The sequence below is a fragment of the Amphibalanus amphitrite genome, unplaced genomic scaffold (genome assembly GCF_019059575.1).
Source record: "Amphibalanus amphitrite isolate SeventyFive unplaced genomic scaffold, NRLGWU_Aamphi_draft 000389F_arrow, whole genome shotgun sequence".
Classification (NCBI taxonomy): Eukaryota; Metazoa; Arthropoda; class Thecostraca; order Balanomorpha; family Balanidae; genus Amphibalanus; species Amphibalanus amphitrite.
The window spans coordinates 162,469-185,947 of NW_024881883.1; the positions used below are offsets into that span (position 1 = coordinate 162,469).

General features: G+C 47.8%; 4 protein-coding genes across 4 annotated transcripts in view; 2 read left to right on the forward strand and 2 right to left on the reverse strand.

Annotated features, from left to right (window-relative positions):
• The window catches only part of LOC122390273 (rap guanine nucleotide exchange factor 6-like), a 62,854-nt gene extending 59,584 nt beyond the window's left edge, over positions 1-3,270 (forward strand). Inside the window, exon 33 of the mRNA XM_043383023.1 lies at positions 1,631-3,270. Coding sequence (XP_043238958.1) covers positions 1,631-1,662 — 32 coding nt within the window. The 3' untranslated portion in view covers positions 1,663-3,270. The remainder of the gene's footprint in view (positions 1-1,630) is intronic.
• A 303-nt stretch (positions 3,271-3,573) lies between these two features.
• On the reverse strand, positions 3,574-4,700 carry LOC122390274 (dynein axonemal light chain 1-like). Its single transcript, XM_043383024.1, has one exon. It carries the CDS (start codon positions 4,377-4,379, stop codon positions 3,828-3,830), a length of 552 nt encoding a protein of 183 aa, XP_043238959.1. The 5' UTR covers positions 4,380-4,700; the 3' UTR covers positions 3,574-3,827.
• A 677-nt stretch (positions 4,701-5,377) lies between these two features.
• On the reverse strand, positions 5,378-9,522 carry LOC122390275 (heat shock protein 70 A2-like). The gene has a single exon (XM_043383025.1). The coding sequence runs from the start codon at positions 8,916-8,918 to the stop codon at positions 5,721-5,723; it is 3,198 nt and encodes a 1,065-aa protein (XP_043238960.1). The 5' UTR covers positions 8,919-9,522; the 3' UTR covers positions 5,378-5,720.
• Positions 9,523-12,180: 2,658 nt separating this feature from the next.
• On the forward strand, positions 12,181-20,583 carry LOC122390277. Its single transcript, XM_043383026.1, has 7 exons — positions 12,181-12,524; positions 14,153-14,365; positions 14,740-14,835; positions 15,250-15,462; positions 15,918-17,492; positions 17,913-18,181; positions 18,518-20,583. The coding sequence occupies exons 1-7, from the start codon at positions 12,353-12,355 to the stop codon at positions 19,214-19,216; spliced, it is 3,237 nt and encodes a 1,078-aa protein (XP_043238961.1). The 5' UTR covers positions 12,181-12,352; the 3' UTR covers positions 19,217-20,583.
• The last annotated feature ends 2,896 nt before the right edge of the window (positions 20,584-23,479 follow it).

Genomic DNA, 23,479 nt, shown 5'->3' on the forward strand with positions numbered 1-23,479 from the left:
AAAGAAAGAAAGAAAGAAAGAAAGAAAGAGAACGAGAAAGTTATTTGATGATAGATTCTGTTTATACTTAACTTGCTAATTACTTACATTTAGTGCCCTGACTTACACTTGTGCTTACTTGGTTGATTCCATACATACAGGATCATGTTTGATCGTCTTGTTAATTACGAGCGAGCGAGCGAAGGGAATTCTTTTCAATATAACGGAAAAATCTCAGTATGAGCAGCCCGGCCCGGCCCGGCCCGGCCTGTAACGCTTTTGAGAGGCTTATAACTCAGCAACCGCTGGGCCGATTGACATGCGGTCTTTTTTGTTCGTAGCTCCATTCCTTCTACCCCGTGGCTGACTATTCTGATCTTGATTCATCTAGTTGACCGTCGTGGCACGTACCACGTGAAAAGCCAAGGGTTTTGAAGCAGTTCTACAGAAATAGCGATTTTTTTTAGGTCTATATCTCGGTAACTGCTTGGGTGATTGACTTGCGGTAATATTTGTAGGGTAGTTGCATCCCTTCTTCCAAACATCGGATACTTTCGATGCATGTGGGTCAACCCCAGTGCACGTGCAAAATGCAACAACACGAGGTGTCAAATTTGTCTCGATTACAATTACTCTGAAATTACTAGGGCGATTTCGCTGAAACTTGGCATACAGGTAGGCACCTGACCTACTAGGCAATCCATTCTCATGCGTTACGGTTATGGTGCTACTGCATGTGCGCACGTGCAGGGGGCGTTTCCAGATCTCGAGAACGACTGGGTCGATTGTGCTCAAATTTGGTAAGCAGTTGGGGACCGGTTAGTAGAGTGCCGTGCAAAAGTCTTTGAACCCAGTTTGTACGTGCGCACGTGCAGAGTGCCGCTTCCAGATCTCGGGAACGGCTTAGTCGATTGCCTTCAAATTTAGCACACCGCTAATGACTGGTAAGTAGGGTGCAGTACAAAAGCCAGTTGCAATTACCCTCTCGCCCTTCCGCACGTGCATGGCTCACTCTCTCGTTCGCTCGCTCTTCGCCCAAAAGGCGTTTTACTGGTCAATAGATTGGATCTTTGTTCCTGTGTACAACATACGGGGTTAATTGGGTTAAACCGCGTGAATAATGCGTTGAATTTGTGAGAATGTAGGGTTACATTGACGATTGACAACGTGGCTGAGTTTGCGTTCCTTATGTAGCTGTAGACATAGATCTGACGTTACATTTTTTTGTCGAACTCTAATGATAACTCAGTACAGTCCCGTAATAGATATAGAGACAGATATTGTGTGACGGTGCGGTTTTGTCGATTTATTTTTAGCACAAGCTTGCCGTATTTCATTAACTATCCATATCGGAAAACGGATCTCTCCCTATCAAGATGGTCATCATGGTAAATGCTTTGCTCAGTGATGATTAAAAGGGTGCAAGCTCGTGAACCACTTCTCCGTTTTCTGAAATGCTAACAAACGCCAAGCTAGTGTTTAACTGCATTGTATGGACTTGCCTAATTTTCTAAACCTCACTGCAGTAAGAATGGCTCATATTTTTTATATTTGACCCTCTTATCTCAAGTTAAGCCCTTTACCTCGTCTCCCCAGCCTCCATTGAGGATCACGTGACTAACGCCCCCCCCCCCCCCCCTCTCACCTTCAGATGACGATGAGGACCAGGTATCGGCCGTGTGAGGGTCTCCGCCGGCCTGTCACGTGTCAAGCCAAAGAAACGACGCCCTCGCCAGCGCGGAGCGCCGCAATGTACCCGGTGAAGGCAGTCCTAGTGAAAAAGTGAGCCGTGCACCCCTCCGTTGCCGTCAATGCGTCTATTCCGTTGTCGATGCGTCGATTTCGTTGATGTCCATGTGTCGTGTCGGTAGATTCCGATGCCAATCGGCGAGCTATCGTCGAAAGTCGCCGGGTTTGTCCAGATGCGCCCCCCGCCGGCTGATGATATATTCGTCGTGGTGGTCGGGATAAGGCAGGACTAGGATTTGTCGAAACTGGCCAGAAATCTCAAAACGGCGGCCCGAGGGATATGTATGAGCCTTTGAGATATGTCAGCATGTCTCGAGAATGATTATCCGTCTTCAAAGGGTGGCCAACTATCTAGGTGTTGAGCGTAGTTCTCTACATAGATGTTCGTGGATATCTAGGAGCTAAGTGTCCTTGCCCTGGAGTTGTCTGCTCCTAAGGAGTGTCCTTTTCTGGGGCGACTGGAGACAAGAGCCGCGGTTGGTCGGTTTATTTGAGAGCTCTCTGCTCGGCACCCCAATAGTGTATTTATTGTGTTGTTCGCGCTCGTACGTGAGCAACTAGCTTGAGAACAACGGGGTCGGAGGCGGGCTGGGCTTACCAAGCCAGGCCGCCGCGCGTCCACACTTCACGCAGAGCAATCAACTCAATATTTTGTGTCAAGTATTTTTGTATATTCACGTTTGTTTGCACGTGAGCAAGTGTCAGTTGTAGTTAGAGGCGAAATCCGCCGGTGGTATCGTGGTAAATGCGCCCTTATGGTTGTTTTCTGTCCGAACCCGGCCGATTTTGGCGCGCTGGGTGGCCGTAGGTGTTCAAGTAAGTCGGTTAAAGCGCGCCGGATCTAACGTACAAAGACGCGGGATAATGCGCAGCAATCGTCTCGCTTTGCCTGGATTCGCAGGCTGGCCTGACAGACTGACCGTCAGCCGGGCTGGTGAAAAAGGTCCTTTATATGTTTTATTGTCGTCTACTGTAGCAGTGTTCCTGAGCAAGTCTTGACGCTGTCGACTAGAAAGCTAATACGTTGATCTTTCCATTCTCACTGTATCTTCTGGCTCGCTTTCTGCGTGTTTTGCTATCCGCTGTGATGTCGCTTTTGGCTCCCTGGGTCCCCGTCCTTTTTGTAAGAACTGAAACAAGTGCTTTCTGCCTGAAGATCTGACGTGCGCCGTCTTCCCTCTCGCTATCTTGCAGATCTTTGATCGGACGGATCCTAACATATCATTCATATCCTCCAACCTCTCCCCCCCTTCCCCTCGTGTGAGAAGAATCGACGAATTCCGTGAGAGAAAGCCTGTCCAGACGATGTTGCGCTCTTTTTGACAATTTTTAGCTGCGTCAACTCGTGTGAGATTGACATCATTCCTGCTCGCTGAGATTAGACAGTAAAGTGCGACCTGTGATGACTGATGTGTGATGGATGTTGTGACGTAATGACGTGACGTCAGGTGTGTCCGATGTGATGTATGAGTTGTCCGGGGACCGGAAGATGTGTTGGTGCATAGTTCGGTCTCTTCACAATACAGCCAACATTGTGTCAGATGAGTGTTTGTGGGGATGGGAATTGGTAATCGAAAAAGCAAGAAAGCAGTCTAGGTGTGGAACGAAGAGATAAACAGATAACTCCTCAGCGGAACTGGTAGGCGGGAAAATAACGAGATTTGGAGCTGAGCAAAATAGGACACGGCTGAATATGCAAACGACGTCCGGTATCAGATGCTCCGGCTGAGGTCTGGATTTGCATGGAGACGTGTCGGATAAGAGTTAAATTGGCGGCTAGTTGGCACATATCGGATAAAGGTGTGAGAATTGGCTTGTACCTTGCGGGTTGCATTGATAGCGTCGTTTGAATTTGAGCCCGGACCTGGCTTGCTTTATTGTATGAAAAAACAGCAGTAGAATTCATCAGACTCATTCTAATCTCTCAAACTTCTTTTCATCTGTAATGGATTCGAACATAACAGATGAAAACTGTTCTGCTTTACACAACCACTTCGACACAAACCAACAATACGAACCTGAAACTGGGACACAAAGCTTGCTCCTTCCAACATTCCCTCGCCATTTCAGACACACGAGAGCACATGTTTCGTACCGCTTCAGCGCACGATGGGTATGCCGTCAAGACGTTTGATGTTTGGCAGCCTTTTGGCGGCCTCGTCGTGCCAGGTGCCAGATTCTGCATACTTCTCTTCCAGAGGATTTCCTACAAACACCAGCTCGACCAAGCTGGAGAGGTCGTTGACGCGCACCAACTCCGTCCAGTCCTTGACCTGGTTGTTGGACATGTAGAGTACAGTCAGCTTGCGCAGCACGTTGACTCCCTTCATGCGCTCGATGTTGTTGTAAGAGATCCACAACTGCTCCAGTGTATCACCTAAAGCTTCCAGACCGGAGAGGTTTTTGATCATGTTTCTACCCAGTGAGAGAATTTTCAGGTTCTTCAGCGCGTTCAGGTTAGCGATACGGTCGATGGAGTTGGTAGAGAGGGAGAGTTTCTCGCAGAGAGCGAGCTGGCCGAGGCTGCTGTCCATTTTCTCGATGGGAGGCCATACGCCGTTGAGTTTGACCTCCTTGGCCTCCGAGGCCTTCTGGCCCGTACGCTCCTCCCATTGTTTTAACGCTTCTTTGCAGGTGGTGGCTTTGGCCATTATGGTGAGACTTCTCGCCTAATGTTTTCTGGTCTAAATTCTAAGCCGTTTCACTCCAGGAATGCTTTGTTTACCGTTTTTGGCGCGACACTCGTCTGCAAAGGATATTTCTCCTTCCTTCCTAAGGCCTTCAATTCTTACGTGCCTCCGTGCAATGCTTCCGTTGAGCTAGCTACCTGGCGACGCTGTAAAATGTGCCGTGCTTAAAATTAGATACACATGCAAATAAATGCCTAAAGCTTGAATTATTCGACGATTTATCAAAGCTAGCGTGTAAGGTGTTATTTACACAAGCATGGCCGCAAAGTTTTCATTGACCATCACGAAATACGTCCGGGGAAAATAGTTGGTTCGCTCGATGTCAGTTTGTAGGGGCTCTTCTCAGTTGAAAATTGTTTCGCATTTCAAAATGTAGAGACCGTCTTTTTCATGCTGTGCTTCCCAGGTGTATTTCTATTTTCTATGTGTGATGACTCGACCATGGCGTAGATCGGAAAGTTTTAAATCCATGAATGCCTATACATACAATGGTATAATTCTCAGACGCTCCGACGTTATTTGAAGCACGCGTTGCATGAAATTAAATGCACAATGCAAGTGTGTCTTTCGTAAAATTCGTAACGTGACCCGCTCGAGCTAATCAAACCTTCAGTTTTCATCAGAAACTGGGCCTTGTGCAATGAAGCTAATACCAGCCAAGACTCAACAAAGGCTTGTTGTCTCATCTTACCCAGAATTATCCAATAAATGCCTTCGTGAGATTGAGAAGCAGTGGCGTTACCGAGCAAAAATATCGTATGATGTCAGGTTGCGAAACTTGCTAGAAAGCAGTGCAGTGGCGTGGATCGTTTGTTTTCAAGCTATTGCCGAAAGTTAGCGTGACGTTTGAGTTCAAAATGTTGAAATTAATTATGTTCATGCTGTTTGTGCTTGTATTTACGTCGTCTTCCTTTAGCTTCATGGTAGCTGTCTTGTCATGGAAAAGACATTGACTCTTTCATTTCGTGATTATAGTTATTTATTGGTCATTGCGAACAATCAACATATTCATTCAGGAGCGCACACGCAAAAGTAGATACGAAATACAGTGCTAATTGACACCAATCACGGTTGAACAACCATTCGCACAACTGCACTTGAAATTAATTCAACGTGAACAGCTAAACCAACACATAACTGAAGCTCATCATCACATTGGCGAATGCAATGCTGAAAATAACTACCAAGCACAGCAATCGTCCTAAATCCGTGATCCAACATCTAATCTCAATCCACAAAAGCTCCAATCCACCTAATCCACTCAACCACCTAATGCGCCAATCCACCTAATCCCAAATCCAGTTAATCCACCTGATCATCCACAGTGGTATACGGTTTGGTTGTTTCCCTTTCTGGGGATAGGTCATCCGGCAGAGCCCACTTTCCTCTTAGACCGCCACGCAGACCCAAATTGGAGGCTCGCGGGGCCCTCCTTCTTCCCAGGAGATCCTGAAGAAGTGAGTCAGGTCTCCCGCCTTCGTCTCGCTCGTTGCGATCTTTCGAGTCTTGACGAGTAGCTTCGCCACTATCGCTCTCAGGGCCTAGAGAGGAGGGGCGTTCTACAGAGCTTCGGCGTTTTCCTTCTCTTTTTCCATCCCGTTTTCCGTCTCTTTTTCCCTCGCGTCGTTTGTCTCGCGACTCGTCTCGTGATTTGCTTCTTCTCTTGTCCTTTCGTTTGTCCTTTCTTTCTTTGCGACGACGTTCTCGTGAGTCGTCTCGTGATCCTTCGCGAGACACGTCTCGCTTTCTTTCTCTTCTGTCGCGGTGACGGTCATGTGAGTCGCCTCGTGATTCGCTCCTTCGCCCGTCTCGCTGTTTTTCTCGTTTGTCACGTGATTCATTTCGTGATCCATCCCGTGATCTGTTCCGCCGTTTATCCCGTTTTTCTTTTCGTGGACGTTCCCGTGATCCCTCCTGTGATTCGTCCCGTGACCCGTCTCTTGAGCCCTCTCGACGTCCCTTTCGCGTTCCTTTCCGTGAGTCTTTCAGTGACCCATCACGTGACCTATCATGACTTCCCCTTTCTCGTGATCTGTCACGTGAACCTTTCCGTGATTTGCTCCCCTTTTTCCTTCCACCCCGTTTTTCGTCCCCACGTCGGTCCAATGATGAGCTACGTGATTCTTCCCGTGATCCGTCCCGTCTACCATATTGTGATCCGTCGCGTGATCCCTCTCGTGACCCCGTCCGTGATCTGTCCCGTCTTTTGTCTCGTTTCTCCCGTGCTCCGTCCTGTGACCCGTCTCTTGAGCTATCCCGATGTCCCTTTCGTGTCCCTTTCCGTGATTTTTTCTTTGATCCATCACGTGACCCGTCACGACTTCCACTGTCTTGTGATCCGTGCCGTGACCCATGTCGTGATCCACTTTGTGATTTGTCCTTTGATCCGTCTCTTGGGCTATCCGGGCGTCCTTTTCGCGCTCCTTTGCGCGATTCTTTCTGTGATCCATCATTTGATCCGCCACGACTTTCCCTCGGCCTGTCTCGCGACCCCTTTCTCGATCCATGTTGAGATCCGTGTGGTGATCCCTCACGTGATCTACTCTCTGGTTCATCACGCCGTCCATCCCGTGATCCAGAAGGTGACGCGTCTCGTGCTCGTCTCGGTGACCCTTCCCGTTCCCTGTTTCCTTGTGCCTCGCTTGCGGGGTGTGTTTCACCGGAAGGTTGCTGGCGAGTTTTGTTGAGAAGCGGCTCAAGCTGTTCCCTCAGCTCACCGAACCGGTGCTGGATTTCGTCCCTCTCCGCAAGAGTGTTGGAGTCCATCCACCTCTGGGCTTCTCCGGTGAGCTGAAAAACAGTGCGTCTTTCGTCGTCCGACAGCCCTCCACCAGACTCTTCGACAGTTCGCCCGGCAGAGTAGACGTATTGCTCAAACTCTTGAAGAGCGGCGACAGCTTGACGTCTGGCGTTGTCCTCTTCTTGAAACATCTGTGCCTCTTGGAGCATGCGCTCGATCTCGCGTTGGCTCAGCCGACTCTTGTCGTTGGAGATGGTCTTGGTCATCACTTTTCCCGTCTGCATCTCCTTGGCGCTGACATTGAGAATGCCGTCAGTGTCAACGGAGAACTCGACGTTGACGCTGACTTCGCCGAGCCGAGCGGACCTCAGTCCGTCGAAAACAAACTCGCCCAGCATGTGGTTGTCCTTGACGAGAGCTCGCTCCCCCTGGTACACGCCGACATGCACCGCGGTCTGGTAGTCTCTTCCAGTGGAGAACGACTGGCTCTTCGTCACTGGAATGCGCGTGTTTCTCTCAATGATGGTGGCCATGCTGTGTTTTCCTACGTCTGTGCCCAGAGATAGTGGGACGACGTCAATGAGAAGCACGTCGTTGAACGCATCAGTGGGGTTTTCGGAAAGAATGGTGGCCTGGACAGATGCTCCGTACGCCACCGCCTCGTCAGGGTTGATGCTCTTGCTGATTGTTCGACCGTCAAAGAAATCCTCGAGGAGGTTCTGCACTTTCGGGATACGTGTGGAGCCACCCACAAGAACGACCTCGTGGATGTCAGACTTTTTCAGTCCAGCGTCCGCGAGAGCCTGCTTGACTGGCTCCAGTGTTTGCTTGAACAAGTCAATACATAGCTCTTCAAAGCGAGCCCTTGTAATCTTACTGAAGAAGTAGATGCCCTCAAAGAAGGAGTCGATCTCAACTGTCGCTACTGAAGTGGAAGATAGAGCCCTCTTGGCCTGTTCGCACGCCATCTTCAGCTTGCGTATTGCTCTTGGACTGGTTGTGGGATCGACCTTGAACTTGCGCTTGAATTCATCGGCGAAATACTTAACCATCCTGTTGTCGAGATCGCCGCCGCCAAGGTGTGTGTCTCCGGCAGTGGAGAGCACCTCAAATGTGGAGCCGTCGGCGATGCTCAGGATGGAGACGTCGAACGTACCGCCGCCCAGGTCGAAGACGAGCACATTCTGCTCCCCAGAGAGCTTCTTGTCGAGACCGTACGCCAGCGCGGCCGCTGTCGGCTCGTTGATGATCCTCTTCACCTCGAGACCGGCGATCTTGGCAGCGTCCTTGGTCGCCTGGCGCTGCGAGTCGTTGAAGTAGGCCGGTACCGTGATGACCGCTTGTTTCACCTCGGTTCCTAGATACGCCTCAGCCGTTGACTTCATCTTCATGAGAATCATCGAGCTGATCTCCTGGGCGGTGAACTTCTTCACCTCTCCCTTGTACTCGACCACGACCTTGGGCTGACCACAGTCGTCGCGAACTTTGAACGGCCAGTTCTTGATATCCTCTTGCACCTTCGGGTCGTCGAATGTCCTCCCCATCAAACGCTTGATCTCAAACACGGTGTTCTCGGGGTTCCGCGTCGCCTGGCTTCTGGCCACTTCACCCACAAGTCTCTCTGTATCGGTGAAGGCGACGCAGCTCGGTGTGGTCCTGTTGCCATAGTCGTTGGCGATGATCTCCACCTTCCCGTGCTGGAAGACACCCACACACGAGTAGGTAGTGCCCAGGTCAATGCCGATCGTTGTTGAGTCCATTCCGAATGTTCGCAGGGTTAGGAACCCCTTTCACTGGGTTGTTATGAGCTCGTCTGTGCGTATCGGTTAGGCTATTTTTAGCACCCACAGGCAGCTGCTTAGAATGTTCACAACCCAATCAACGCGCGTCGCCGCGCAGTGGAGAGGTCTGGTGTCGGTTTCACTCTCTTCTGCCACAGTCACTGTTCACGGCAGGCCAATAAGGCTTCCTTTCGCAATACGATATCACTGTGCGACAGTCTTTTGAAAACACTTTCTTACACCGTTTGCCCTTATTTCTCCGACACTTTTAGCACCGCATGTCACAGCTTCAGGGTCGCTAACTTCACTACTCAACAGTTTTCTGCACAGGCCTGTGTTCGACCCGACTCACCAATGCCGAACTGAGACGCTCCCCGGCGCTCTGCTATCGGCCGCAAGGAGGCCCCGATCACTCGCCGACCATCGGGGAGCGACGGGGATTCACTCACGATAGCCGCCTGGTGACTGTGTGTGACACTGAAGAGGGTGGGAAATTTGTGGGGTCTGGTTTGAAGAATCTTGAGGGAGTAACCACTGCGCGCGAGCAACGTAGCCTGTACACTCACAGAATGGCTATGATAAAAACACCGCGCGTTGTGGTCCGGGAACTGACCCTAGCCGTGTCTCTACCCCTCCCCTTTCCTGCACGGTTGATAACGCCCAGGGGCGTCCGGTCTTATCGTGTTTGCGAGCATGAGCAATGTGTAGGTATCTGCAGACGTGCCAATCTGTGCCACGGAGCATGTGGGCTGCTCAGTGTCATTGCAACTACATAGATAGTTAGGTGAAATGCTAGGTGTATTGTATAGGTACGTATGTACGTACATACATACATAACAAAGCGTGGTGAAAATACGACGTGCAAATCCTGGTTTTTATTCAGTAGTATCTTGACATTTACTCATTTTGTCATGATGCATTTGCTTATTGTCGGTCATGCCACAATAGAATGTATCCAGAAGTTCAGAGTGCACAGATATAAGAATGTTTGACAATTTCCATCGATCATTCCCATGAGGTCAATATGATACTTATATGTTTCCGGATCGTCTGACGTATTTAGTGACCCAAATGTGACCCAAATATGACCCCGACAATTAAATTTGAGCATCAAAGACTTTGGGTGCTGTGGCGTCTAAACTTTCTGTCTCATCGTCTCAGTAATGAGCTTCATCAATAATCCGCGACATAATCATACTAAATATAGGTCCACCGCCCCAGAGCATGTGGCTGTGCGGTGATTTGATCCCAACCCATGACAAGCGTTAATGTCGGAAGGCTGACAGGCTGGGTGCTGGGTGGTGACATTAGACTTGGGAGACTACGGATCGACTAGCCGGCCGGCCCAGCAAGCCCTGTCATTACTCTGTCACCGGTCTCCCTTTTCAGCATGCGATATAAGCATTTACGTGATATCAGGAACGCATTAGATCAAGCTGTCGTTCATATGGACACAGCTGTACGGTATAATGTGTGGAGCGGCTAACGCATTGGTAATGGCATCCATTAGATACCGGTGGATCATGGTAATACAACGTCTGGTCTGGATGACGAAAAAGTCAGGTATACGCCCACGTGCGCTTTCCTCCTTTCAGTAACAACGATTGCCGGAGAAATGTGACCGATCTTGGAAATTTCCGCCCTATGTTGCCAGTTTTGATTTCCACCTATCTTACTCATTATCCTTGCTTTTTGGTAAATTTTGGTGGACGATGTAATATGTTGAAATCAAGCTGCCCTATTATGTCCACCATGATGCCTGTTCTGACTCGGCATAATGTAGTTTGCTCATATGTGCAAATGTTGTTTTCCAACTCCAGCACTGAATAAATACTGGCGGACAGGTCCGCTACTAGATGAAACGGTTGTAATTTGTGTCCACTGTCCATCTTTCATTGCGGAAACACTTAATTATAAGGGAACTTTCCACCATGGGAATCATGGGAAGTAAAATAGCAGCTTTGAAATTTTAAGTCAAAGAAGTGCTATGATTATACAGATAAAGGAGACATCGTACTATCCAATACTATCAATCACTCAATCGTTTCATTAGTGTATAACCATAGAGTACCTATCACACTAGTTCGCAATCTGCAATGCTGTTCAACATCATCTTGTCGATAGACACACGTGCTGCTGGGAGAAAATTGACACCATCGCCGTCTACCTTACCTGAGAAGAATCGTTTGTTCTTATCAACGATGGTTCGTGTCCCTTGTTCCAATTTTATTCTCGTCGTGACGCTATACTACATGAGCCAAAGTGGAACCATAATCTCATCGAATGGACCGGCCACCGCCTTTATCCCATTCTGGAGAGAGAGAGACAAAACTCTTATCTCGGTCTCCTTGGGCCATAGAGGCTAATTCGTGTGGCTCCAAAAGGCTTCTGAACGGTCATCTCGTGTCTCTCACTCATCAAGTGCGCCTCAATCTGGCCAGAAAAGGCGACCATTTACCAACGTCCGCTCTTTCTTACCTCAAGTGATGAGATGATCTAGCGTGGTCAAAACGTCGCCAACACCGATGATACGGTCTTTGTTAGATCGAACTCTTATGTGCGATGACATGCGATGACATAGGGACTTTAGTGAAGCACTGCCACTCTATCGCTACCTATGGAATGTTTGGGTCCGCGGCTGCGCTTCAGAGAAAGAAATGTGATAGTTTCGACACGGTTTTCAGAGAGCAAGGAGAACGTGGTGAAAGACTAAGTGCAAATCGGCGTAACGTATGTAATCAATAAACGACGTAATCTAATCTAATTGAGACGTAAGTTAATCTTGGTACACAGAGGTGCAAAAACCGACATACTCGCATACCAGGATATGTGACAGAAGAGAGCAGTCGGCAGTGCCCCAGAACAATTAAAAAAAAACTGAACTGCGCTAAAATTGCCTGTCTAACGGAAACTGGTTTGCAAATTCTGCGGCTCTAAAACTGTCACACGCGCATACTAATAGATTTTGAAATGCTTGTCGTTCATTGGCTACTCAGAAATGCCAGCATCATATGCTGCTGACGGAACACCCTGGTCCTGTCCTATCTGCGCCATTATATGTATTCTGAGCTGCATTATGCAAAAACCCGCATACTTCTCCTGTCACACCATGTTAAAGTAACGAATGGGTATGGATACTGTGGTACGTGTGACACAGCGAAATACTTCGTGTTCTCTGGCCTCGTGTGACACTGCTGTATTGCGTTTCGAAGGTGGTTGGTGGCCGTTGGCAACGGGCAACGCTATGCCGGCCGTTGGTGACGGGTCGTATTGACGGTTGGGAGCGTCGTGAGACGGAGGTGCTTTTTTGCTTTTTTGAGCGAGGCTGTGGAGTTGGCTGTGGACTTGATTCTTACATAAGTGTTTGAAGATATTCTTTTTCCAACGGGGCCCACTGGAACAACTGGGATGAGATGGTGTATCCATCGAGAGAGAAAGCTTTGTGTGGTTATCAAGGATGTAGCTACAATGGTCAACTTCGTTCGTTCAAGCGTCACAATCAACTTCTTCATGGAGGTCAGCCTGTTATTCTGATGAATGCTGGATTTGGAGCTGGTGGGCGATGGAGCAGCTGGATCCAACCTGGTAAGTGCTTAGATGTACCTACCTAGGAGCGGAGCAGGGGTGTAATTTCAGGTAAATGTGTAGATGAAGTATGGTGAAGATAGAAAACATCATGTAACCTCACCTAACTACCCACTAACCTACGAGCTTGCACCTACCGGCTGGCGGCTAACAACCTACAACCTACCAACCTAAAATCTACAACCTACCAACATGCCAACATACCTACCCAAGCAGACTCCATCTACACATATGCCTAATTTCATAGGTTTTTTTTTGGGGGGGGGTCTTTGTGCTTGTGTAGGAACCCTTGACCCTGAACAAATTGAAAATCTACATTTCTTGTTAAACATGATGAAGAAGAAGTCCAAGTAAATTACAAAATAATTTAACCTGACCTAACCTCACCTACTAACCAACTGACCTTCAGCGTACCAACCTACAACCTAGAAACCTACCAACCTACAATCTACACCCTGTCAACCTACATCCTACCAGCCAACATACCACTCGGATTTCATCTCCACATATACCATTTCCCTTGGAGAATCATTCCTCTAAGTTTGGGATGAAACATTTCCAAAATGTGTGGGTTGTGATAAATGTGTGGAACATTTCTAAACATGCAATATCCGAGATAGGTACCTACTAAATTTTTTTAGGTGTTAGGGTTGTAGGTAGCTACAAACCCAATTTACACTCAAGCTCTGCCCTCCTAGATGCCATAACAAGCTGCCTTATTTTCAGCATTGGGTGAAAGCTTTTGTACCCTAGGCTAAAAAAAAATGATTGTAAGCAACATATTGTCAAAAACCATTTAACAACCTAGAAATTGTCCAATCATTCACTCCTATTTTCATTCCCATTCATTCACACATTCCCATTTATGGATGCAAGGGTAGGTAAATGCAAGTAAAGGCATCATGCCCATAAACAAACAAATATTGAAGGTGAAATTTACCATTTTATTAAAAAGAGTAAGAAAACTTTGAAATTAACATAGAATAACTGAAAAAAATCAATTGCTTACATCAAAAATGCAAACCAGTAGTTTGTCCAAAAGAACCTACCATGCAGCACCATTTTTCAAAAGGTATCACAGTGGTTGGTCCCAGTTTAGAGCAAGAATGTTGGGTGAATGGTCAAGACTAAATGCTAATTGGAACACCTGACAGCAAGTCCGTCAAGCATTGCAGATAGACCCCTTCTGGTATTGATAACATGCGTAGGCAGTCAACACTGCAAGGAAAATGGATAATAGCATGAATTTGTGCCAAAAGTACCTAAACATCACCTATGTATTATGGTCATCAGTGGGACAAAATTAGTGATGATGCATGAACTTGATCAGATGGTACCCAATTTTTAGCTTGGTTTTAATGTTGGTCAGCATAAAACATTGGCACATTGGCTGTTTTCTAACATGCTGAAAGGTTTAGTGCTTTTCTGGGGTGTGGCTTATTTTTGGTGAATAGGTGCAGCATGAGGAAGCATGTGCTATTAAGTTTTAACTTTTCATTGCTAGTAACTGAGGGCCACAGCCACATGACACAGCAGAAGAGTGTTGAGGCTCTCCAATTCCCCATTGCCCAACATGTGATGCTTGATACTGACCACAATACTGATCATCTATCTTTTTCTTTGTATAGCTGCCACATCGTCATCCAGAATGGAAGGGTCCTGCAAGCGGCGTGCTGACCAGTCACCTGCCCATGAAGGCCCAGCCACCAACCGCCCGTGCACCGGTTCTCGCTCTGCTGAGCAGTCAGCAGATGTGTCGTCTGCCTCTGTGCGCCCAGCCGCCGCGCCCTGCCTGGAGAGACCACCGGTCCCCGCGGCGCCTGCCTCGTCCCACGAACGGGGTGAGTGACGCCTGGCGATATGTATGCGCATGTTGCAACTGCGATCGCTCTGGACATTTCTCACGTGAGCTGTCTATCCCAATGCCCAGAGCCATATCACAGTCAATGACACTGCCTCGAAGTCACGCGGTTTTCATAATCACTGCTAGCAAACATTATCAAAAAAGTTGCAAGGGAAATTTTGGTAGCCCATGGGCGTAATCGTAATAAGCTATGTCTCAAAGCCCTGCTGGTGTTGTTCAAATATATACTTGGCTAGCAATACTTTAGGTTGAGCTGCGCTGAATATGTTGTTGCTTCTTTCTATTTTCATAAGCATGATTCTTCCTGTGCTAGTCCTACGTTCTCACGCTATGTATGCCTGATTGCGGCAGATATGACGGAAGATCCAGACGACCCGACTGCTGGTGGCTCATCCCGGTTTGATGCGGATGCGGCCTGGGACGTAGAACCGCCGAACCCAGAGCCAGGTAGGTGCTATAAATTGGTTAGTTTGGTACACTATGTCTGAGATAGCCTCTGCTTGGTGGCTCGATATCGTTGACTCAACAGTACGCTCGCGAGCCATTGTGCGTAGGAAAGAAACGCTACTGTCATGAAATACGACTACCACTTTTTTACTGGAGTTACACCGCCGAACACTTCAATGTGGTAGCTTCAATGTTGTATGACAATTTTAAATGCTGGTAGCTTATTGAAGGCCATGTAAATGTTCTGTTGAAAGTCGCACTGGAAACATAATATTTGGAACCATTTTCATACAAAGTCGTGAATTCTCATTGTACGATGCTGCTTGATTTTGTTCATACAACATTTATCTCCCTCGTCCAACATCACCCTGGTCGTGACCTCAATACTGATCATCTATCTTTTTCTTTGTATAGCTGCCACATCGTCATCCAGAATGGAAGGGTCCTGCAAGCGGCGTGCTGACCAGTCACCTGCCCATGAAGGCCCAGCCACCAACCGCCCGTGCACCGGTTCTCGCTCTGCTGAGCAGTCAGCAGATGTGTCGTCTGCCTCTGTGCGCCCAGCCGCCGCGCCCTGCCTGGAGAGACCACCGGTCCCCGCGGCGCCTGCCTCGTCCCACGAACGGGGTGAGTGACGCCTGGCGATATGTATGCGCATGTTGCAACTGCGACCACACATTCAGTGACACTCTATTGAAGTCGCAGTGAGCGTGATCACTGTTAGCAAACATTTTTTTTTCCCAAATATGTTATGAGTAAAACTATGGTTAAGCTGATAATCTTATCAGTTATCATAGTCATGTATGCCAAATTGCCAAAGCCATGCTTTACTGTTCCATGTGGCATGGTGTGCTTGGAACTTGGTTAGCTGCAGTACCATCCATGAGACTGTAAGGCTAATTTGTCTGCTCGGCAGCAGCACTGCATTGTGGGAACATGCTCGTCATAAGGGCGCTGCAGCCAAAACCACTAGCCAAGGGTTACATCAAATTGAATTGAAACGACAATGTTTTTTTCGTGTAATTGCATGCCTCCTATACCAGTTTTGAGTACTTATAGCAATGTTTCCCTGACTTTGGCAGATATGACGGAACATCCAGGCGACCCAACTTCTGGTAGCTCACACTGGATCGATCCGGATGAGAGCGAGGCTACCGCGACGGCGAAGGGAAGACTGCCTGCCTCCGCAGCTGTCGCGGTGCCTGACCATGCGAGCCAGAGCACAGGCTGTGAGGGAGTATGTTCTGAATGTGGTGCATCATGCAGTAGCGGAGCAGGATTCTCGCAGGAAGATCGGCAGATCCTCCTCAGACTCGACCGAAGTCTACAGAAGATAGCCAGCGCAACATCTGGCCATCCCACCGAGCAGCCCCGCTTCCTGGACGAAGCCTGCCGAGTGCTCGCACAGCTGGCAAAGAGTCGTGCGACAAATGGCGATCAACCGACGCCCATGGTTGGTGAGCCAGATGTTTCTGCAACGCTTTTGCGCTCTGGCAGGAGCATCGCAGAACTGCAGAGGGCGACCGATGGAGACCTAACCTGGGATTCGTCAGGTAAATACCTTCACTGTAAAGTATGCGCCTCAGACGTAAAAGACCCCAAAAAGCAGCGTAGCGGCGTCTTTGGATATGATGCAACAGTCGGTACATCCTTTGGTCCGCGAGAGACCATGCCTCCACGCTTTAAGTCGCTGAAGCAAAACGTTGCTGAACACTTCCGGTCAGTCGGACATAAGGAGGCCAAGAAAGCTCACCTTGAAAAAGCATCCAGGCAGGAGGCGCGGGTCATCGTGGACAACACCGCTGCTTCGAATGTCCTCCGATCGACTTACATGGTTCTGAAAAACTCACTTGGCCATACACTATTCGAGGAGCTGATCCTCCTGCAGCACTTGAACGGCACACAAGTCGGAAACATCAACCATTCTCGAATGATGATGGCTACAGCCCGAACGGCATTCCACCAAGTCATTCAGGCAAAAATCAAGGAACAAGTGCTCAAGCAGCCGTGTGTCGCAGTCCTGGCTGATAAGGTAACCGTGGCGCGCAGGACAGTTGACGTGACGGCCATCCTCATGCTGCTGCCAGCTGCCAACGCGGAAGACATCTTTCAGAGTTTTGTGGTGGGCGCTCCGGTAGTCCAGCAACACGACGGCGAAGCACTGGCAGCTGACATCCGGGGCTCGCTGGAAAATGTCGGTGTGGTGGCCACTGGCCAGATCTCGGCCGTCGCAGCGGATGGCCAGTATCACCACAACGACGTGCCGGCGAAGCTGGCGCGGATGCTGGACGGCCCATCGGACCTGCCGGCCGTGTGGGACCCTGCTCATCTCATGAACTTGGCCGAGTCAGATGGAAGGGGAGCCGCACACGCTGCGTGGGTTCCAGAGACCATAGAGGTTATGACGGCGGTTACGAAACGGTTCTCCCACGGAAAGGGCTGGGAAGATCTCATGGCCTGCGGAGATAAAAGCACACAAAAAGCCCTCCGGCCAAAGATGTGGTCGGAGACGAGGTTCGCGGCCCATGCCGGTGAGGTGTTTTACACCTTTCGCCGCAACCTTCCTCTCCTATGCACCGCGCTCGAGGAGAAGTTGAAAGAGGAGACGAAGCCTGCACAGCTAAAGGAGATGAAGAAGGAGCTGTGTCATCTGACAGGTATGCAGTCATGACAGATTAGTGTGTACTGTTCAATGCCTGAAAATAGCAACCGCCACCACCTTCATTCTTTTGCGTCTGTGTTTGCATGTGTTCAATAATATATCCTCAATCGTTTTATTATTTCAATCATACCATGATTAAATTCGCGGTAATTTTCTCAATTTTCCAAGTTCCATTCGGTTGCTCGGCATGTAGATACTTTAATACCCATTATTTCCATTGCGCCACATCACTTAATCACAGGGCGTAGCGCCATTTGTTTCATAATAAGCGTTTTGAAACTTTATCGGAGTTGTCTGGCCCCTTTGCGCTGAAATAAGTTCAGAGTGAATTTGTTTTATAGTACCACTATGTAATCATCGGGTTTAAGGCTGGGGACCAATGACCTGACAAAACGAAATATTATTGTGTTTCCAGATCCGTCATTCCACGTTCGGGTCCGAGCACTGGAAGACATCTATAAAGTCCTCGGCAGCTACAGCGAGGCGGTGCAGAGCACGCATGCGCTACCATGGGAGCGTCAGGCTAGCCAAGAGGACGTGGGTAACCTGCTGGAGCGAATGCGGCTTTCTCTTGTGGCACAGCACAAGAAGTCGCCGTCGGTCTCCGAACTCTTGGACATCGCCGACAACGAGAAGCTGTGGCCCAGCCTTTCTAAAAGCGAAACAGCCCCGCATGTACAAGAGGTAAGATTGCTCCCATGTACAAATTGAATGGTTTATACATGCATAATTATACTGCTAGCATTGAATGGTTTATACATGCATACTTATACTGCTAGCATTCAATTCCAATAAAAAAGTGTCGATTCGGTTGTCAATTAATGGGAGAGTCATTTTCTTTCTTTCACAGGACATTGCTTGAGGAGGGAAAATACATGATATATGAGTCGTTGCAGATCTTATAGAAATAGTGGGAGAATTCGGTTTTGATATATTGTTAAACATTGAGTTATAAAGCGCACATTATACTCGCCTCCCCCCTGCTGAACTGGGCGCTGAATTCGTAACTGTTTCCGGCAGGTCGCCAAGATCGCCCGGTACTGCTCGATCCTCAAAGAACGCCTCGAGTTTCGCGGGAGAGGACGCGACAAGGCCGGGTCAAGCAAAAACTCGTCGAACGGCGCCATAGCCGACCACATGGATGACATCCGAACCATCGCCGACCTTCAGAGACTGGCGCTGTCCAGCACACCTGCGCCAGTCCTCGCTCGCCTCGTGTGGGACGCTGGCCAAAGGCTAGCTGCTCGAAAGCTGGTCCCCAGGGCTGCAGTGCCGGAGACGGGACACATCGAGGCGGGCATCTGCCTCGTGCGTGCCCATGCAGCATGTGGCACAAACCAGGCACTGTGGAAAGTGCTTGTGAGCAGTCAGCACGCCGGAGGTAAGTCCCAAAAGTTCACGGACTTTGTGACTCGCCTCTGGCTGCTCTGCCCGCCGGAGAGCGTGGTGGAATCCATGGCAAGTGTGATCGGGGAGGTATTCGGCGAACACCGAAATCTGAGCCATGAAAATGCGGCCTCTGAGCTGGCCATCAGGTGGAACGGGCCGTGTCTGGCCAAAGCGGACCGGCTGCTCAGCAGCGTTCGCCGCCGCTTGTCCGCCAGCGGCACCTTCAGGTGCACTCGGAAGACCTCAACGGTAGTCCAGGCCTTTGAAGGCACGGTGCTCTCGCGCCTGAAGAGGACTGCGAATACCAAAGCGTGCCTTTGGAGCGTGTAGATAGTTTAGTTGTTCAAGGTCAGAAAATTCCAGGTTGAAGGGAACTGTTCACCTCCCCCACAAAAAAATATTAAAAGGTACTATACCACTTTTAACATGGATTTTGAACTGAAATAGCAGTTTTGTAGCTTGAGCTGAGACTAGCAGTACCGAGGGTTTTCATGACCCAACGATAACCCCAGGCAAAAGTAGTCCATTTCTCATTCCGACGTAGTTTTAGCGGAAAATTCTTGGTTAACGGAATGGAGCACTTCCCTTTGAAGGTGAACACTTCCCTTTAACCTGCTCTGGCCCGGAGAGCTGTATTTTTATAGAACCTCACCCCCTCCCCTCCTTAAGACAGTTTTTGCTTACTCGCTAAATGGCGGCAAACTAAATCGTTACATGTGCTCACCATATTCAAGGTTGTATTTATGAACTCGTCTTTTGCGTTTTATGTACATGGTTGTCATTGTCATTCGTGCTCGTGCATTCATTTCATTCATTCGTGCTAGTGTAGATGTTATTTTTGCGGCGGCAGCGACGGGCGGGTGGTTGACGGCCGTTTTGGTGGCCGTTTAGCGCCGGCGGTGACGGACGGTTAGTGGTGCTTTTGGTGAAAGTTGGCGGCCGCCAACTTTCATGCCGGCGATGCCTCAGCATTGCTACCTGCGTTTATTGTATTTGTTCTGGCACTCGCTCATTGTACATTGTCACGCAATACAGTTATTGCGTTGTGTTTGCTTATTTTGCTTAGGAAATTTGAACCCTTACATTAGATTACTGCTGCAGGTGGTAGTGTTATGCATTGGGTCGTAGATTATAAGCTTTTAACTTCTGCGATCTGTGTGACAGTATGGCCTGCCACAAGTAGGTATGTGACAGTCTGGCAGGTTTTTGCACCTCTGTTGGTACAGACCACAGACCCTCTCGACGCAGAAGGAGCAGGCGAGGATGTGTGTGACATGACTCTCTGATGTATTTATTATATTGAGAGTACAAATACATGCATTTTAGAGTGTGCAAGTTTTCGCAACTACATGCATTTGTGTTTGTATTGAACAATCATGAACGATCTGCATCCTAAAACTGCGTGGCGATTATGTGACTGATGTAGTCGGATGCTGATTTAGTGGCGGCGATTTTGTCACATTCGCTGTTGAGTTCGCTGTGTTTGTGGCACATTCGAGTTTAATTTCGTGGCTTTAATTCTGATAGGCTCGCCTGGTGCTATTCAGTGGGGATGACTCTGGCACCTTCTGATGCTGATTTAATGATGGTGGTTCTGAAACGATCGGTGGATTGGTAAGCAATACAGTGCTGGCGGGTCAGAGCCGGTGATTCCAATACATTTGAATGCTAGCTCAGTGCTAGATTCTGACACGTTCTGGTGCTGTTTTAGTGCTAGTTTCTGACACGCTCGGATGCTAAATTTGTCGTGGATTCTGGCACGTTCTAATGCTGGTTTTGTGTTTGTGATTGGCTGTTACATTCGGTTCACTGCTGCTTATTTAGGGATGATGACTTTATTGACCGACACATTAGGTCGATCATTTAGTGATGTGGCATGAAACGCAAAGCTAGATGCCTCACAGTCTATGGAGCTTAAGCTGACCTTTGCTGTATTCGGTCGCTCATATTGATTGGTGAACGCTGAGGGCAACCTTCATCGAGGTGGAATTGTTGTTCTGTCATGCGAAGCTAATAGGCGACACGACTTTCATCTTTCCAACAGAGAAGGTTACATCAAGAGACTGACATTAGCTGATGTGAGTAAAAGATGAGGATATGCTGCGTGTAATTTTATCCTTGCAATTGCCCTTTTTGTCAGTGTGCTGAAAGTACCTTTATTGAAGCAGAATTATTGCTGTTTTGTCTGTTCAGATGACGGATCCACGTCTCCAAGTGTGAGTCAATCATAGTGCCCTGGTGCTCTCAGCAACGCACTCAAAGATGACCGAAGGTCATAATCCTGTTGTGAGCCTAAAAGTAGCAGACTTTTTCAGCTATCAGACGGCGCGTTGTCGAACGCAGAAGCGTCTCGTCATGTCTACAGATGCTGCCAACAAACGAAATCAAAGACTTCTGTTCGAAATCAGAGTTAACTACAAGCTAGATGCGCTTCTGGTTCGTTGTGAAATTGTGAATGCGTTGTTGTCACTTCAATGCAAGCCCGTTGCGATTCAGTTTGCGAAAAGAAGATAGGCCAACAGTTTATTACAAACTGAACAATATTTCTAGAACACCGAAAACATTAAAATGCTGTCAACATTTACACATTCTTTAGAGACACATTCGGAGTCTGCCATGACATTCACCAATGAACAGCGGATGTTTGGTGTCAAATATTTCATGTTTTTAAAGTCATTACATCAAAGCCAACACCCATCACTGTACGCATTCAATCATCGGAACGATACAATAGTCATTCATTTATCTGCCACCACGCTTACACTCAAAAGACAGGATATCTTTACGCTCACCACGAAGTTGTACGTTATGCAATCATAGCCATTGTTGGCCCATTATCGAAACGTTGCTTCTGCCGCCTAACCATGAGATGATACTCTTAGCATTCGCTATGAAATTCATCGCGATGATTCTAAACGTTATCATCACATGTGTTTCATTCAACAAAACTATGTACAAATACGAGCAACAAAACACACTTTTAGGATCCAGTCCTACTAAATTATAACAAAAAACATTTATATACTATACAATGGTGTACAATATAGATGTATACCGTTCAGCTGTATATGATTGAGGTCATTTCTAGTTTCAAAAAGTCACACAAAATGATAAATACATAGTCGATTTGTGTTACGGTCGCAAGCGATCTACGCTTACATACGTTTCCACGACTAGCTTGAGCACTCACAAGTGTTTCACCAAAGCTCAGACCATGTCAATCCCGACAATTCTTCGTTCAAACACATTCTATAAACTACGTGGATGCATTATCTGTAAGTTGTCTTTCGTATGCGAGAGAGCATTATACGACGCAACATGGAAAGTCACACTCTTATCTTAGATCTAAACACTTCAAAGCGTTACAACAATAACGCACCACCGCATGCACACATTTAAACTATACCATAAGGAGTGTTTCACACCTAGCGAAAAATACGATATCTGGCTCATTTTTAGGGCAACTTTTTATCAGCATGTACTCGTCTTTGTACTCGCATTCGACACAAGTCAGGTCATCGATGAGAGCTGCCTTACGTCTTCTCGCGCAGAGAGTCAGCTAGCTGTACATTTTCTCATTATACTTATATGAGACACAATCATTTAAATGGATAGCTCACTCACCTAATACGGGAACACCTGTATCTACCTAAAAGTCGGAAATAAGACCAAACTTGGTAGCATGGCACTAATATAAAGCAGGGTGTTGGAAGATTCACATGAAACAGGGGCTTTTCGCTTTCGTAAATACAGGTAGGTATGCTGCCAATCAATTGGAATCACATAATTAATCGATTGGTATCGCTATCAATCGCAATCGATTCGCTAGCATGCAGCAATGCAGGTTCTAAATGCACCATGCGTTTCCACGCTACACATCGGAAGTTCAACCGGTGACTCTGAAGCTCTCGAGGTGATAAACGATAGTGACTTTGCTGCTGCTTTGACCGTGTGTGACACAAACTAAGCACCTATTTTTACAGCTATATTTACAGAAAAAAGATGATGGTAGTATTTTCACAGAAAAAGCAAAGGCCGGACAGCCTTCGTCAGACTTCGGCGGTTTCAAGTCAGGCTACTTCGTGGAATTATGCGTCGACTCTTACAACATTGAGCGTTACGCGCTGTGCGAGCCACCACAAATTCAATCGGTTTGACATTAACGAGATTACATTGGGCTAAGTGTCATCGTTAGTTTCGTTAATAAAATTTAATACGGTGACAGAATAGAGAAAACGACAATTTCTGTCGTCACTGGCTCTAGCGCGACTCATCGAACATCTTTTCTCTCCTAAGTTTTCCATAAGTACCACTCAGAAGGATCATAGTTGATTATCATGGCCACTTGCAGAAATCTTGAGTGATTTCATGGCCGCAGATTAGATAAGATTGAGGAGAAAAATTCGACCCTATCGGCAGTTTTTGCCTCCTATTGTGATGAAAAATCAATAGTAGCAAGATTATCAGCAGGAGATTGTTTGACACCTTAGCTTAGCCCTATGAAATTAAATATCCATGCATATGCATTAAGTACCCAATCGCCTGCTCCACTATTTTATGCCTTTTTAACACTTAGTTGTCAAAATAAACAAA